The sequence below is a fragment of the Neopelma chrysocephalum genome, unplaced genomic scaffold (genome assembly GCF_003984885.1).
Source record: "Neopelma chrysocephalum unplaced genomic scaffold, ASM398488v2 Primary Assembly neopelma1_124, whole genome shotgun sequence".
In the NCBI taxonomy this organism is placed as follows: domain Eukaryota; kingdom Metazoa; phylum Chordata; class Aves; order Passeriformes; family Pipridae; genus Neopelma; species Neopelma chrysocephalum.
The window spans coordinates 1,884,508-1,899,135 of record NW_020897786.1 but is presented as its reverse complement, the minus strand read 5'-3'; the positions used below and the strand labels follow the sequence as shown (position 1 = coordinate 1,899,135).

The following is a 14,628-nucleotide window of genomic DNA, read 5'->3' as shown; positions in this document are numbered from 1 at the left end:
AGCAGGCATTGTCTCACCCCACCGGGCTGGGTTTCACCCCCCAGGTGCCTTAATCCGCACTGGGCTCTCCTCAGCCCTTTGTTGTTTGTTCAGGAAGCCAGGTTGTGGCTGGGATGAGCGCTGAATGGCGGCATTTAGGGAGGGATGGAGGGAAGGGGGCTGGGATGTTAACTTGCCTGAAGGATTATATTCCAGTCCAAACAACGCCTGCCGATGCCTGCGGCTGTCCAGCCCCAGGACAGCGAGTTGGGAGGGCCGGACACACGCGGGTCTGCAGGGCTGGGGGGAACGGGAAGGTGCATTGGACCCCTTGGAGTGCCCACTTTGGGGAGCTGGGGCAGCTGAGCTGAAGGATCCTGTGCATGGACGTGCTGCACCTGGCTGCAGGGCTGTCCCTGGGCTGCAGGGCTGTCCTGGACTGCAGTGACCACCACAGAGTCCCCTTGTCACCTGAGACCCGGTGTCTGAGCACTCCTGGATCCAGGGAAGATCTCTCTCCAGCCCAGCACCTTCCCCCCTCCGACCCTAAGGCTGCGGGTGGCTAAACCCCATGGCAACAACACACCGAGGATGGTTTTCCACTCCCCACTGCCAGACCCCACCTTACCTGCCTCAGGCATCGGGCTTGTAAGGAGAGAGGTGAGGGCAGGTGAGTCCTTGAGCTGCCTCGGCCGCATTCACGCAGGGAAAGCCGGGAAAAGCCAAACCCAGTGGTAGGCAGGAGGGGAGGGAAGGTGGGGGGAAAGGCTCTGCCTTCACCTGCCTGCTGCTTGGATAGGCTGGGACCAGAGCCCAGGTGAGGCCGGCCGCTCTTACTGCTGGGGGGGGGGCTCACCTGCAGCCAGGTGCTGATGGAGGGGGCAGGCAGGCAGGACGGGAGAGGTTCCCAATTCCATTAAGTGAGTTCGGTGGGAGGATGGGAAAGGTCATGGGCTCCATCCCCTTCCCAGGACCCAGCGGACACAAACAGGCCCCCAGTCAAAACAACTGCAGATATGGGGCATTGGAAAGGCTGATACAGAGGGGGCTGGAAACCAGCTCCTTTCCCCCTGCCAGACTGGTTCAATGACTGGAAAAACAGCGTCCAGGTGCTGTGCAAACAGCAAAACTAGTGGGAAGCATTAAATGTCCTTTTTGTGGGGAGGTGGTGATGACAGGAGAGGGATTCGGGAGACAGGCTCCTGCCCCAGCCTGGGTAAGGGACATGGGACAGGTACAGCAGCTTCAGCAGCACCTGGGAAAGGAGATGCCATATGGTTTCTGTCAGTATCCAACCTGGAAGCTCCATCATTCCAGCCCACAGGGATCCAGTTCATTCCTAGCCACCATCCCTAAAAACATCCCACCAGCCCAGCTCCAAACTGGGAGCCCAAAGCCCCTGCAAGGATCCAGACCCCAGCTAGGCTGACCTGGCCTCTAGGAATAATTTCCTGGGATGAAAAAAGGGAAATCTTTAAATTCAGGGGGACAGCCAGGGGCACAAAACAGGCTTGGGGGTCACGGTGTGAAGAGGTAGAAGTTTATTGGAATATAAACATTCAGATAACCTGTAAGATAGAAAAAACCCAACAACAACATATACAGACACTTGTTGGAAGGAGACGTTGAGGTATTTATCCACCGCCTAGGCTATCACATTTGTTTTTATTTACTTATTTTATTATTTTTTTTAAATAGGTAAGAAAACTAGTAGCAAGGCTGCTGCAGCTGTTTGGAGAGAACATCTGATCCCAATCCCTTCGGAGCACACACACACACACACACATGCACGTGCAGTGGCCAAAAGGACTTGGTGTGACACGTTCACATTCACTTTGGGAGCCGAGCAGGCACACACAGCCTCTCCCCCTTGTCCCAATTTTTGTGCCTTCCCAGCATCAACTGGGAGCTGCCTGAAGCAGGCTTGGTTTGGTTTTCCCAGCTGGCAAATCTCCCCCTGGAAACAGGAGCATGGAGGCTGCACTGGAGCAAGCTGGGGGCTGTTTTCTTTTTGGCTGCTCGCTGCAAAACCTTGGCTGGTGTGGAGTTGGGAGAGGATGGAGCAACACTGCAAAGCGGAGCACTTCACACAGGAACAGTCCTACTCGCAGTATCAAACCCTGAGTACTACACAATCGATGAAATGGAGCAGAGGGGGGGATCCACCACCCTCGCTCAGCCTTCCCCGGCTCTGCTGCTGGTTTCCATAACCCTGTCCCCAAAGCCTGGCAGCTCAGTAGGAGATCTGGAGCTCAGATTGCCAGGATCAAAGCCAGGCTTAGAGGAAAGGGTTAACTCTTCACAGTCTGAATGGTCCTTGTCACACTGGACTGAGAAAGGACCAGTTTATTGTTGCAGCTTATTTAACTGAGGTATCTGTTACGCATCCCGACCTGATTCTTTCCCTGAATTGGATACAAAACAATCTGTTAGTCCTGGCTAGTTCCAGTCTAGGTTGAGTAAAGCTTATAAACATTAATACTCTAGTAGTGTCAAAGCAGTTCAGTGATTCGAGTGCCTTTCTGTGCAAGAAAACACAACGTTAGCGTGTGAGACAGAATCCACCCCGGACCAACCTCTGCTCCCCAGGGCCAGAGAGCAAAGCAGAAGGAAAAGCAAAAAGTGCCCCAGTCCCACTCAGAGGAAACAGCCCCAGCCCCATCCCCAAATAAAATAAAATAAAAAAAAAACAACAATCAAAAGAAAACAAAAAAAGGGAAAAAGAAAATAATCTCATTGAGCCCCAGAGCCTGGAAAAACCTCTGGGAGTCTGTGAGGATGAAATGCCGTGGAGGCCTGCGGGATCAGCCCAGCTTCCCCATGCTCAGAGGGTGGGCACAACTCCAACTAAAAGCAGCTGGATGGGACATCTCAGAGCAGCATCCATCTGAGGACATGTGCATTCCCACCCTCTGGCTCCCAAACAGTCCTCAGGATGCCAGGTAGTAGGATAACCAACATGGGCACAGATTCTGGAGCTTGGAAAAATCAGAGGGACTTTGGAGACACCCTCGTGTCCAAGATGAAGAACAAATCTAAGTGAGCATCACTCCTGCCCTCTTTTCCTGCCTCTACCTGTCCCCCTGTCATGCACATGTCCTGGGATGATGCTGGAGCTTGGCTCCTGCTGGCCTAAAGGATGGGGAAACCACTGCTGCTTTGCTCAGCCTTGTTTTAACTTTCTGTCTTTGGTGATACATTTAAAAATTAAAAAAAAAAAAACAACAACCAAACAAACACAATGTCAGCAAACCCACATATTAAAAAACCAAGCGATAAGATATGCCAATACTTCCTGAAGAGGTTAAAAAAACAACCCAAAACCAACAAAACCAACCCAACAACAAGTACATATCTGAGGTATTTCATCTGCTCAAAAAACCTGACTTGGGCCTGAAGCATGGGAAGGACGTCACCAGGGCAGGAGGGATGGAGCTTGGATCACCTCTCCGGGCTGGGGAAAGGCCAGAAGGAGAGGGGGACAGCACGAGGCCACCTGAGCAGGAGATGATTTATGGAGTCAGGGCCAACTCTGCTTCCAACTGGAGGTCTGAGGAGAAAGGGCAAGGAAAGGCTTGATTTCCTGTTCTCCACTTTCCCCCGGAGAGCAAAAGGTCTTCGCCGCTCAGGTGCAGTTTGAAGGGGCGTGGGCAGCTGGGTTTGTTCAGAGACAAAACCCCACGTGTATAGCATTAACCACAACACCCACGCACACAAATGTGGCCCCCACGAGATGGATTTCAGGGATGACCTCCTGTTTCTTCAGCACACAGACGTGGGCAGCTTCCAGGGGTATTGGAAGCCACGTCAAGAGGCGGAAGTGATCTCAGGAAAGCCTGGATCGACCCAAGTGACAGTGTCACGGGGGCAGAGGATCAGAGGAGCCACAACAAGCTCAGGCTGTCAGGGTAAAGGTCAGTGGGATGAATTCCTCATGAGAGACAGGCAAGGTCAAGGGCATTTAAAACTTCTGAAAGCCTGAAGGCAACAGGAGGGATCAGGCAGCACCGGCAAGAACCAAGCAGCTGATGGAGAGGGTTTGAATGTGGCAGGGAGGGAGGAACTCCATCCCCTCATGTCAAAACCGTGGAGAGGGGGAAGGAGGCTCACAAGCCTCCTGTGAGGACATACGGAAACAGCAGGAAGGAAACAAGCAGTTTGCCTGTTCTGCAGCACAAGGGAGGACAGGGCAAGGCACCCCGCCGGCTCTTAGGATTGTCAAAACACGGAGCTGGTTGGTGGGAAGAGTCCTCGTGGTTCCTGGCTCAAGGAGAACCAAGTTTCCCTGCCCCGACTCCAGCTCTTTCAACCTGCCTTGGTGACGTCTCAGCCATGTCTCAACCCGCAGCTCCTAGAGCCCATCCCTGATTGAAAAACGCCAGGCGTGCCCCCCCTCCATGTCCCACCCCCGACAGGAACACAGCAAACCCTGGGAGGAGGAGGAGGAGGAAGAAAACAAAGAGCAAAAGGGAGGAAGAAAGGGGGAGAACAAAGAAAAAAGGCTGGACAAAGAGATGATGAAGAAAAACTCGCTGGCATGGAAAGGTTTCATCATCATCATCATCATCATCATCTTGCCGCTGGCCAACCACAAAAGCAGGTTCCTTGAGATGAGGTATCTGTGCGACTCCCTCCCGGCTCGCTCCGGGAGCCAGAGGCCAGTGTGAGACAGGGAATGGGCCGCCCGTCAGAGAGACCAGCTGGTGGAGGGCTCCGTGCTGGGCGTTCCTCGGGATGAGGTAGGGCTGGGAGAGCAGTGGGAGCTGCTGCTGCTGCTGCAGGAGCTGTGGGTGCCGGAGCCGGCGAGGAGGTGGACGACGGGTTTCTGGGCAAAGAGCACTCCTGGGAGGCAGAGAGGAGGGTGATGGAGTGGGAGGGGCAGGACACAGAGCAAAGGGAAAGCTATCCAGTCCCAAAGACCCCATCCCAAGAGAGAGAGGCTCAGGGCATGACAAGAAGGCTCAGAGCCAGACCAGAATTCCATGCTAATCAGGGAAGGGATTCCTTGGTCTGGCAGCCTGTCACAGGGATGTTGTCCTTACAGAAAACAGATCCCAAACAGCTTATACACCTTTGGAGGAGAGAAGCAACTTCCATTGCATGGCAGAGCCAGGCCTCCCACTTGGGATTTGCCCAAGGATGTGCAGGTGTGACCTGCAGAAGCAAAACTGCTTGAGCAGAGTACAGGGGACAATTCCTGCTTGCCAGATATGTGTGAGGAAATGCTGAGTAAAGCACCTCCTCAGGAGAAGAGGGATAATACTCTTTCCTATTAACACTTTCACAGAAGACCTTCCCTTTGCATTTTAAAAATATTAACACCAAGGCAAGGGTGTTCATCCTGGCCAGGCCCAAAACACAGAACAGAAATCACCTCATCTGGCGTCTTCTGATCCAGACAGATCCCAGTTTGGCAAAGCCCAGCCCCTGGGAACACATCACCCCCTCCACTTCCCTCTCTGCTCCCCCCCAAGCTCTGCTTGGCTCTCCCCTTTCCCAGGAGGGGTTTCTCACCAGCATAAGTGGTGCCGTTGATCTCCACAGACATGTTAATGCTCCCGATGCCGTTGGGTGACAAGTTCAGTGCTGCTGCCGAGTCGGGCTTGTCTTCTTCCAGGAAAGAAGAGATGCAGAGTTAGAGAGTGACTATCTTGTTCCCTGTGCTCCCCAGAGGTGACCACAGCCCTCCTTTTGTCCTCTCTTTGGAGAGAAAGTCCCCACATGATGTCCACATTCTATTATTTCTGTTGCCCAGAGAAGCTGTGGCTGCCCCATCCCTGGAAGTGTCCAAGGCCAGGTTGGATGGGGCCTGGAGCAACCTGGGATAGTGGAAGGTGTCCCTGCCCATGGCAGGGGGTGGAATTAGATAAGCTTTAATGTCCCTTCCAACCCAAACCACCCTGGGATTCTATGAAAAGGCTACAGAGGTGTGTAAGTGCTTTGGTGTGAGCTGGGGGGAGGCAGGGAGCCCACAGGCATTTGGAATCTTTCCCCGAAGGCCAAACTGATGTTCCCCTCCCAAGAAAGAGCTGGGAGCACGTAAGACAAGACCATACTTAAATCAGCTGGATTGTGGCTGTTGTTGGGAGCACAGGCCTAGTTCTCAGCTCCTCAGGGAGCTGCTGTGACTTGGTGTGCTTGGACTGCAGCAGCTCCAGTGGCCACTGGAGGGAGGGGAAAACCCAGGAAACACTCCACTCAGCCCGAAATCTGGGGACCTTTTCCTATATCCTCAGCCTGGAGGATGATGGGCAGCTCTGGAAGTATCAATGCAGAGCAGGGGTTGAGTTTGCAGTGATGTTTGAGGGGAGCTGAATGTCAAATCTTCCAGAACCTCCAACCTAAGCACTCCATAATGCTGAGCCTGGATTACAGGATTGCTCCTCCATGGAGGAGAGCGAGGCCACTCCCCCCTAAAAACTCCTCATTGTTAAGGTTTAACTTAAATGTTGTTATCAAGCCGTGATAAGCTCATGCTGTGCTTATCAAAAGCACCTCTCAAAGCACATTATGATTTTGATGGTGCACTTGGGAAAATTAGGGCACGAAAGACAGGACAGCCTTGCCCGCAGTCAGCTCACAAAGGTGGGAATATTATCCCTGAATCCTCAGGGCTCAGCCTGTTACTATTTTTAAGGACTAAAACTGTTCCCTGTGTTTTGATTTAGGAAGTTCAGGGTGAAAGTAAAGTGAAATTAGAGGGAATGAACATTACTTGATAAAATTTGTACTCCCTTTTACTCACTATTTTAGTTTTGATGTGAAATTTAGGTGGATGCACAGCTGACAGGAACTGTGAAGTCCCAATCCCAGCTGCTGCTGCTTCAGAGGAATCTACTTTGACCCTTTTCCATCTATATTTCTAGCAAAGCACCCCAAAAAAGCACTGACCAGCACTGCTAGAACAAGAACACCTCTTCCCTTCTAAGCCTTGCCAAACTGGCCTGGCCTTGTGCCTCCTTCCAAATATACAATTAGTAGGGAGCTGAGGCCTTTAATTTTGAAGGATCAAAAGGTTTGGAAGAAGCAGCTGTTGGGACTGAGGCTTTGCCTGCCTGGTGAGGTGCAGCCCCGGGACAGGTAAGGGAGCCAGGGCATTAATCAACTTTTGAAGCCACTCTATCACAGTACTGATTGCAATGAGTGACCTTTCCAGGGTGAGTCCCCTTTTCCAAAGCATTTCAGGAGAGCATTTCCCAGGCCATGAATGGTGCTTGGATGTGACCTCCTAACCCAGCCTTGCCAGCAGTTCTTTGCCCTGAGGCTGTGCAGATGTGGGCAGAAATCACCTGCCTTGCTAAAAGCCCTGGGATGTGCAGGGCCCCGCACAGACATACAGGTCTTTATGGCCTCCTCACCCCATCTGGGAAAGGATTCCTAAAAGCTGGGCATCTCTCTCCCAGTCTCTTGCAGCTGGAGACCTGTACCAAGCTGTTATTTCCATGGTCAATTAACAGGGTGCAAGTTCTGTGGAGGTGGAAGAGCTTGAGCCCTGCAGCAGCCTCGCTGTGCTGGACACAGGAGGTCACCAGCTTGGAGAAAGGGTCTCCTTGGGTGGGTCAGGTGTGTTTGATCAGCTTGGATGCAGAGCTTTGTGAACAAGGCAAAGGTCCTTCTGAATCCAGGCTGGATTCAGATGAGGCTGGATAATACAACCAGCAGTAAAGCTCAACAAAACATTGCCACACTTCAGCTTTGCAGTTGTTGTGCTCCACTTTAACACCTTCTCAACGCGCCCTCTGCCTGGGACCCTGAGAGATAACCCAGCCTGTGTGTCTGACATTCCAGACTGGAAGCGTTTCCCTCCCTGCTCCAGTTTCCAAGGGCTTTTTGTCTGTGTTTTGTCTCTGCTGCTCACCCTTGCCATTGATTTTGATCTTCATGGGGATCTGCCGTGCCATGCTGAACAGGTTGCGCTGCAGAGCCTGCTGGACAAGCCGCTGCTCCTCCTCGGTCGTCCGCGAGACCTTCTTCTCCGGAGGCTCTCCCGACTCCAGCCTCTCCCTCAGCTGCTCCAGGGTGGCTGTTCTTGCTGCCACAGTTGCCTGCTGGCTACTCAAGGTCACTGGCACAGCAATACGATTTGGCATAGACACAGTCAAGGGCACTCCGTCACCTGGAAAAGGAGGAGAGAGTCACTTAGTCCCTCATGCAAGGGTTTAAACCACAGGCGGGCCATTTTGAGCCACCCAAATCCCACTAATCTCAAATCCAAAGCAGTCTGGATGGATAAAATGGAAAACCCTCAGTTCAGGAAGGATACTGAGGTGCTGGAGCAGGTCCAGAGAAGAGCAACGAGGCCGGTGAAGGGACTGGAGCACAAGTGCTGTGAGGAGAGGCTGAGGGAGCTGGGGTTGTTGAGCCTGGAGGAGGCTCAGGGGAGACCTCATCACTCTCTACAACTCCCTGACAGGAGGTTGTAGCCAGGTGGGGATTGGTCTCTTCTCCCAGGAACCAGCAGTAGGACAAGAGGGCTGGGTCTTAAGCTCTGCCAGGGGAGGTTTAGGTTGGACATTAGGAAGACATTTTTTACAGAGAGTGATCAGACATTGGAATGGGCTGCCCAGGGAAATGGTGGATTCACCATCCCTGGAGGTTTCTAGGATGAGACTGGATGTGGCATCAGTGCCATGGCCTGGTAACCACAGCGGGGTTGGATCAAGGGTTGGACTTGATGATCTTGGCTGATTCTGTGATTCTCTGATAACTGTGTTTCAGTGCCTCCAACTGCAAGCAGAAGTAGCTGACCTTTTCTGATGGCTGCTGCTGGAGACACCCGAGGGTTGCTGGTCCCGCTGCCTGGTGCCACGCCGATGATGGGGAAGCGGATTTTGGGGGGAGACAGGAGGGAGGGAGGCCCCGTGGTGGTGGGTGAGTAGCTGAACAAGGAGGAGCTGTAGCTGGGCCGCCGGCCCTCCCGTCGGTTCCCGTCGATGGCAGCCTGGAGCTCAGCTGGGGAGCTCAGGGATTTCTTCTCACACTCGTAGGCATAGAGGTACTTCATGTACCTGGGGAGAGGGAAGCACAGGGAAACTCCAGCAGTTGCTCAGGAGAACATGGAATTACAGGCTATGGAAACAAGCACTGGGGGCAGGAAGACTCTCAGCCTGAGGTTCTCAGTGGATCTGGAGCCTTTGCTGTGATAAGCATTGGGCAGTTTGTGCGTGAAGCAAAGCCAAACCCTGAATTCACTCAACGTTTGTAGGAAAACACATGAATATATATTACTACACCCACAAGGGCAGAAAAGAATCATCCAGGACTTCTTTACAGCTAAAATACCATCTAAGAATCATCCACAAGTCCTTTACAGACGAGAATCTGAAATCCTAAGAATGAAGGTCTCAGACCACAACACGTAAATCAAGGAAGGAAGTCTGAGGAATTGCCCTTATTCAAGTCATTTGTACTGGGCAGCACCAAACCTTATCACTTTAGCACACAGGTTTGCAGGAACAGCCTGCTGTACCAAACGCTGAGGAAATGGCAAGAGCTTCCCTCTCTGGGACTCAGGGGTTTCTAATAACTCCCAAAAAACCCATAAGAGCTGGGAGCAGATTCCCAGAGCCCAGCCTTTCACAGCTAAAGCACAGCTTTGCCCTGTTGCATAATTTTTCAGGCATTTTACTTTCATGGTTATTTTTCTGCTGCTTATTCCACTTTTTCTTCCTTCCTTTCTTCCCCAATTGAGTACTGCAGGTCAGAAAAGCAATCTTCACAGTGAGGAGCTGCTAAATTCCAAGTTTCCAGTGCTAACAGACATGAAATGATCAGGCTCATACTTGATGCCCAAAATCAGGAGGTCTGTCTCCCTCTCTCCTTCCTCCCTGTGCCAAGTGCTCTTCAGAGACAGACCCTCCATGCCCTGAGGAGTTTAAACACTGAAGAGGCAAAAAAGAGGGCAGTGCAAGGGATTGGATCCACATCCAGGAGCTGGGCTCCTGGTCCTGCCCAGGCCATCCCTGCTGTCAGCCCTCCTGACTTACTGTGTCCGCAGGGTGAACGCGGCACTGGTGATGGAGGTGGGCAGATTAAGGCCTTTGGTGATCTCCCGCCAGATCTTCTTGTTGATGATTTCCACCAGCCCTCCCTTTTCGGTCACCAGCTTGTAGAGCATGTAGAGGTCCAGGATCTGCTTTGCCATGATGGGGATCCGATTGATGGGAGTTCCTGCAGGGAAACAGCAGGGAAAGGAGCGTGGAGTCAGGGAGAAAAGGAGGCCAAGAAAACTGGGGCTATTGATCTTCCTTCCAATAGGAAATTCAGGAGCTCTGTTTGCACCCTGGCTTGAGGCCTCTGCATGAGCAAGTAAATGAGGCAGAGAAGTGCAGCTACATGATCTTTCCATGAAAGATCCTTTCCCGTGGGCAAGAGCAATTATCAGACCAATAATAACCCACAGCAACGAGCAGCTTCTAAAATAGAAAGAGGGGAAGTTGGGACTATTCAATCCTGGGGCTGAGGCACAGAGGAATCAGTTTTATGAGCTCAGGGCAATCTCAGATAAAAATCTGTATTGGTTGTGCTCAGTAAGGTGCTGAGCAGCCAGGCAACTCCAGATACTCCACGCTGGGGTTCAGCTCCCTTGTTCCCCAGGATCTGTTGTTCTGTATTGCTTGGGAACAGCAAAATAAAGGGATAAATGATACTAGAGAGCATCTCTTCCCCACACATCTCTATCCCCCCTCACAGTCATGTGCAGAACCTTTTGCTACAACCTCGACAGGTAAATAAAGGGCTGCTCTTTCCACTGCTAACACAGTGTTTATATCCTCCTACTCTCCTTTTCCCTCAACATGTTCCCAAATAACTCCCTGATGAGGCCACATAGCAGCTGTGAGGAGCACCAAGCATCCCAGTACCTTTTGGAGCCCAAACCAAGGTCTTGTTCTGTTCTTCTGAGGGCAGACAGGGAACCAGCTCTACCCTTTCTGCTCAGTTTTGTCATCTTTTGGATTAACAGAAAATAAAATCTGATTTTTAACCTGTTAGTGCCCCTTTAGCAGCTCCTCGAAGTGCTAAAAGTCAAATTAATGAGATTTAGGCATGGAGAGGAAGAAGGGGGGAAAAAAAAAAGCTGATGCAGCAACCCTTTTATTTTGCCTAGGAAATACTGTCCCGGATCAAAGAGCCATCCATCTGAGGTCAGTATCCTGTCTCCCACAATGGTCAGCACCAGCCTTTACAGGAAAGCCTGGGAAGGGCTGTAATGGACAATCATGGAATACCCAATCCACAGGGGAGGCTTGTGCCACTGCTCCTCAGCCAGCGATTCGCTTAATGCCCCGGAGCAGAGGAGTTTATGGCCCTTATAAATGGGTTTTATTCTGTTCAGTGAAAAGGAGCTCAGCTCTGCAGATGTCCTCATTATACCTCCAAGTGGAATTTTTTTCCCCTCTCTTTTCTTTTGGAAGCCTGTTAGGCATTAGCTCATGGTGCCAATTCCCACACGTTAATGAGATGGTGGATAAAAAAAGTAAATTTTTTCACTTTAAAGGGCTGAAAATCCCACTAAGTTATAACTCTTAAAGCACAAACAAACATGAGGAGCACCTGATCAGATTCATATCATTTTACATCTATCACATCCTCTTCTCCTTGTCTTGTCCAAACAACCCCTTCCCTGCCCACAGCAGAAAGTCCACAAAGCAGTAATTCCACAAGCTGCAGCAGATCCTCTTCCTGTGTTTCAGAGGTGGAGATGTTCCCAAACCCTCTGAACGCTCCGTGGCTCCATCCATCCCAGCTGGCCACCCCAAAAAGCCTCAGTTTGCCCCGTTTTCTGCGGAGCCTCCATTTTGTCTCGGAGCGTCACTGCAGATTAAGAGCCCAGGAACAGCCCCGGAGGACCCGCGGAGCGCTGGGAACGATCATGTTACCGGCCCCAAGTTATCATTCATCAGCTGAGCCCCAGCAACCAGAGTCACACCCAAAGGGAAAACAGGGAAATGTTTCCCTCTGAGGTCTACAGGAAGAGCCAGGGCTGGATTTTACACCCCAAAAATGTCCCTTTGTTAATTAATTAAAGCTGCAAAGCCTTTACTCCCCTGGGGCAGCATCAAGCCCCTTTCCCCCCACTCCTCCAGCAACTTGGTGCCACCCTCAAAGCCACCCACTTTTCCCCAATCCAATTTAGGGAATAGCATTAACTTGTACAGAAGGGACTTTCATCCAGCTCTCCTTGGACACTGACCAGATGGAGAGTGAAAGGGAAGGTCATGGATAAAGCTCAGGCGAACAAGCTGCTAATACAGAAGTATTGAGAAATATCCACTTTTTAATATACTGCATTTATCCCAAACACACCTTTACTCTTCTCCAGACTCCCCCAGCTCAGCAGTTGGAAAAACTCACAAAGTATATTTATCCAAATGCTCCAGTGAAAGGCACAAACATCACCTACATCAGCAGGAAATAAAGGTTTAAACGTTTCCAAGGAGCCTGCTCCAGGTGGAGCAGGAACAGCACTGAGATCTGACCTCCCCACCTCACCAGCCCTTGGGCACCTTCCCTTCCTCAGGTTTGCTTTTGAACAAGGTCCTGAAACTTCATTTTCAAACTAAATATAAACTCCCCTAACAGATATTTATAGAGAAATACAGATTTATAAATTAAGCTAAATATGTTTATACACAGCATATAAATTTATCAACTAAGAAAACCTCTAGTTTGTTTTTCCCCCCATAACATTTCCTTATACAGAAGAGAAACTACAGCAGGGACAAAACCACTTCCATCCTTCTTCCACTTGAGCACGTAGACGGAATAATTTCCTTTCCATCCTTTCCTGTAGCGCTGCTCCAAGTAACAAGGCCCAGATCGGGCAGAGAATGATTTTGGGTTTGGACCTGGTAAATTCTCTGTATTTTCCAGAGCAAGCCGTGGCTGAGTGTTTCCTCGGATCTCTCCTCCCCCAGCCCTCTCTGAGGAAAGCCGAGGCGATAAAGTCTTTATTGGAAACCCCCACTGCTCCAACAGGAAAGGCTGAAAAACGAGTATCATGGGACGATTGGATGCTGAAGCCGAGCGGATCCTTTCACAGGCGGCTGCAAGGCTTGTCAGGGGCCATGATGGATTACTGTCATCTGGCAGCATCAGGATTAATGATCCGGAGGTCAGAGGGGAGAATTCCAGAGGGAAAGGTCAGCAGCCGGGGGCACAGCATAAGACTTGTTGCCTTTTGATGGCAAACTCATTTTACTGTACTTCCAAGCCTCCCTCTCCTGCCAGCTCTCAGAAATTCTGTATGCCTGAAGCCTTGCCTGACTTCAGGAGGGAGAGGAAAATGACTGGTTCCTCTCCTAGTTTTCTTGGAAAATAACTTTTTTTCCTTTTAATATAAGCTCAGCTATCTAACTTGGCTCATTCCTGCAAGGAATCAGTCAAACAGGGGGCACAAGGAGCCTTTTTCCACTGGCAAAGGAAAGATGCAGAGTTGATGGGAGACCTCAGGAAGACGAACTCTTGGGCAGGCAAACTCTGGAAGGGAAGTCATCCCATAGCCCACAGGCTCCTGGTTTTCTGAGGAGAAAGACAGCTGTAGCTACAATTCCAGATTTCTGGAATAAAGAGTTTCCCTGGAGGAAGGGTGACTGTAGCTATAAACATCTCTGTCCTTCAAGGGAGTTTCACCCCTTCAAAAGCCTCTTCTGTTCCAGGCAGATGGAAGAGAAGCCTCAAGGGCTTATCTGGACAGGCCTCAATGTCCCCTGCTCTGGAGAGGCAGCAACTGTTTGATTTTCACTCTTCAAAAGCTATTTAAGCAGCTGAGGAAGCTGTGAACCCCAGAAAACCCTGGAATGGCTGGTTTTACACCTATGAACCAGCTCCTTGGGAAGGGGGTTTGGCCAAGCCATTGGCATATGCAGGCTCTGCTCCCTCACTCAGCTGTCCCTTGCTGAGGGACTAAACTTTGGACCATCATCTTCCTCACCCACCCAACCACGCTGCCCAAGGGGGTTTGTTTTCCTGTTTTTCATCCTCTCTTAGCCAGACTTCAGAGTCAGACCCCAACCTGAAGATGCAGACTGATGAAAACTGCCCCAGAGTCTGTTTTTAACCAAATGATAGGAAATAAGTCCCCTCTAATTTTTCGGGGGTTTGCTTGGCTTTCCAAGTCCTCCATTATGGAGATTCCTTTCCAAGGGCCACCATCAAGCAGCCTAAGCCATGACTCATCCTGCATGCAGGAGACAAAGACCACTTAATTACATCTATCCTGCAGCACTGCTTTTCCAATCACCTTCCTCTTTTCCTATCCAATTTACCTCCAGAAGTGTCCATTCTATAGTAAGGAGCAAAGGGGGTAAGAATCCCAAATATTTATTCTGCAGAGCAACACTTAAATTACAATAAAACATGTTCTGGATTGAAAAACAGGCATAGAAGGGGCATTTTTAAGCCACAGCTTGTAACAGGTAAAGAAAAAGCTGCTCTTTCCACTCTAAACATGTTCCAAAGAGAAACAATATCAGATAGCCAAAAGGAACAGTTTTCCCCAGGAAACTGGAAAAGTCTACAATGGTTTAAAATAATATTGAACCAAATCTTGGTGAGAACTTCATGTTTCTTTGAAGAGAGGCAGAAGTAATTACTTGGTGTCTATGATCTCCCAGGCTAAACAGAGGGAAAATTCACTTCTGCAGCGTT

The 14,628-nt window shown here is 50.5% G+C and overlaps 1 protein-coding gene across 4 annotated transcripts in view; it reads right to left on the bottom strand.

The window, feature by feature from the left end:
- Window positions 1-1,497: 1,497 nt before the first annotated feature.
- The window catches only part of ARID3B (AT-rich interaction domain 3B), a 32,287-nt gene continuing 19,156 nt past the window's right edge, over window positions 1,498-14,628 (bottom strand). For 3 of the 4 annotated variants that reach the window (XM_027697991.1, XM_027697993.1, XM_027697994.1), the window contains exons 5-9: window positions 9,966-10,149; window positions 8,728-8,987; window positions 7,838-8,095; window positions 5,494-5,589; window positions 1,498-4,821 (exon numbers count right to left, since the gene is read on the bottom strand). In XM_027697991.1, coding sequence (XP_027553792.1) covers window positions 4,667-4,821; window positions 5,494-5,589; window positions 7,838-8,095; window positions 8,728-8,987; window positions 9,966-10,149 — 953 coding nt within the window. In that variant the 3' untranslated portion in view covers window positions 1,498-4,666. The remainder of the gene's footprint in view (window positions 4,822-5,493; window positions 5,590-7,837; window positions 8,096-8,727; window positions 8,988-9,965; window positions 10,150-14,628) is intronic. The other variant, XM_027697992.1, reaches the window with a different exon arrangement.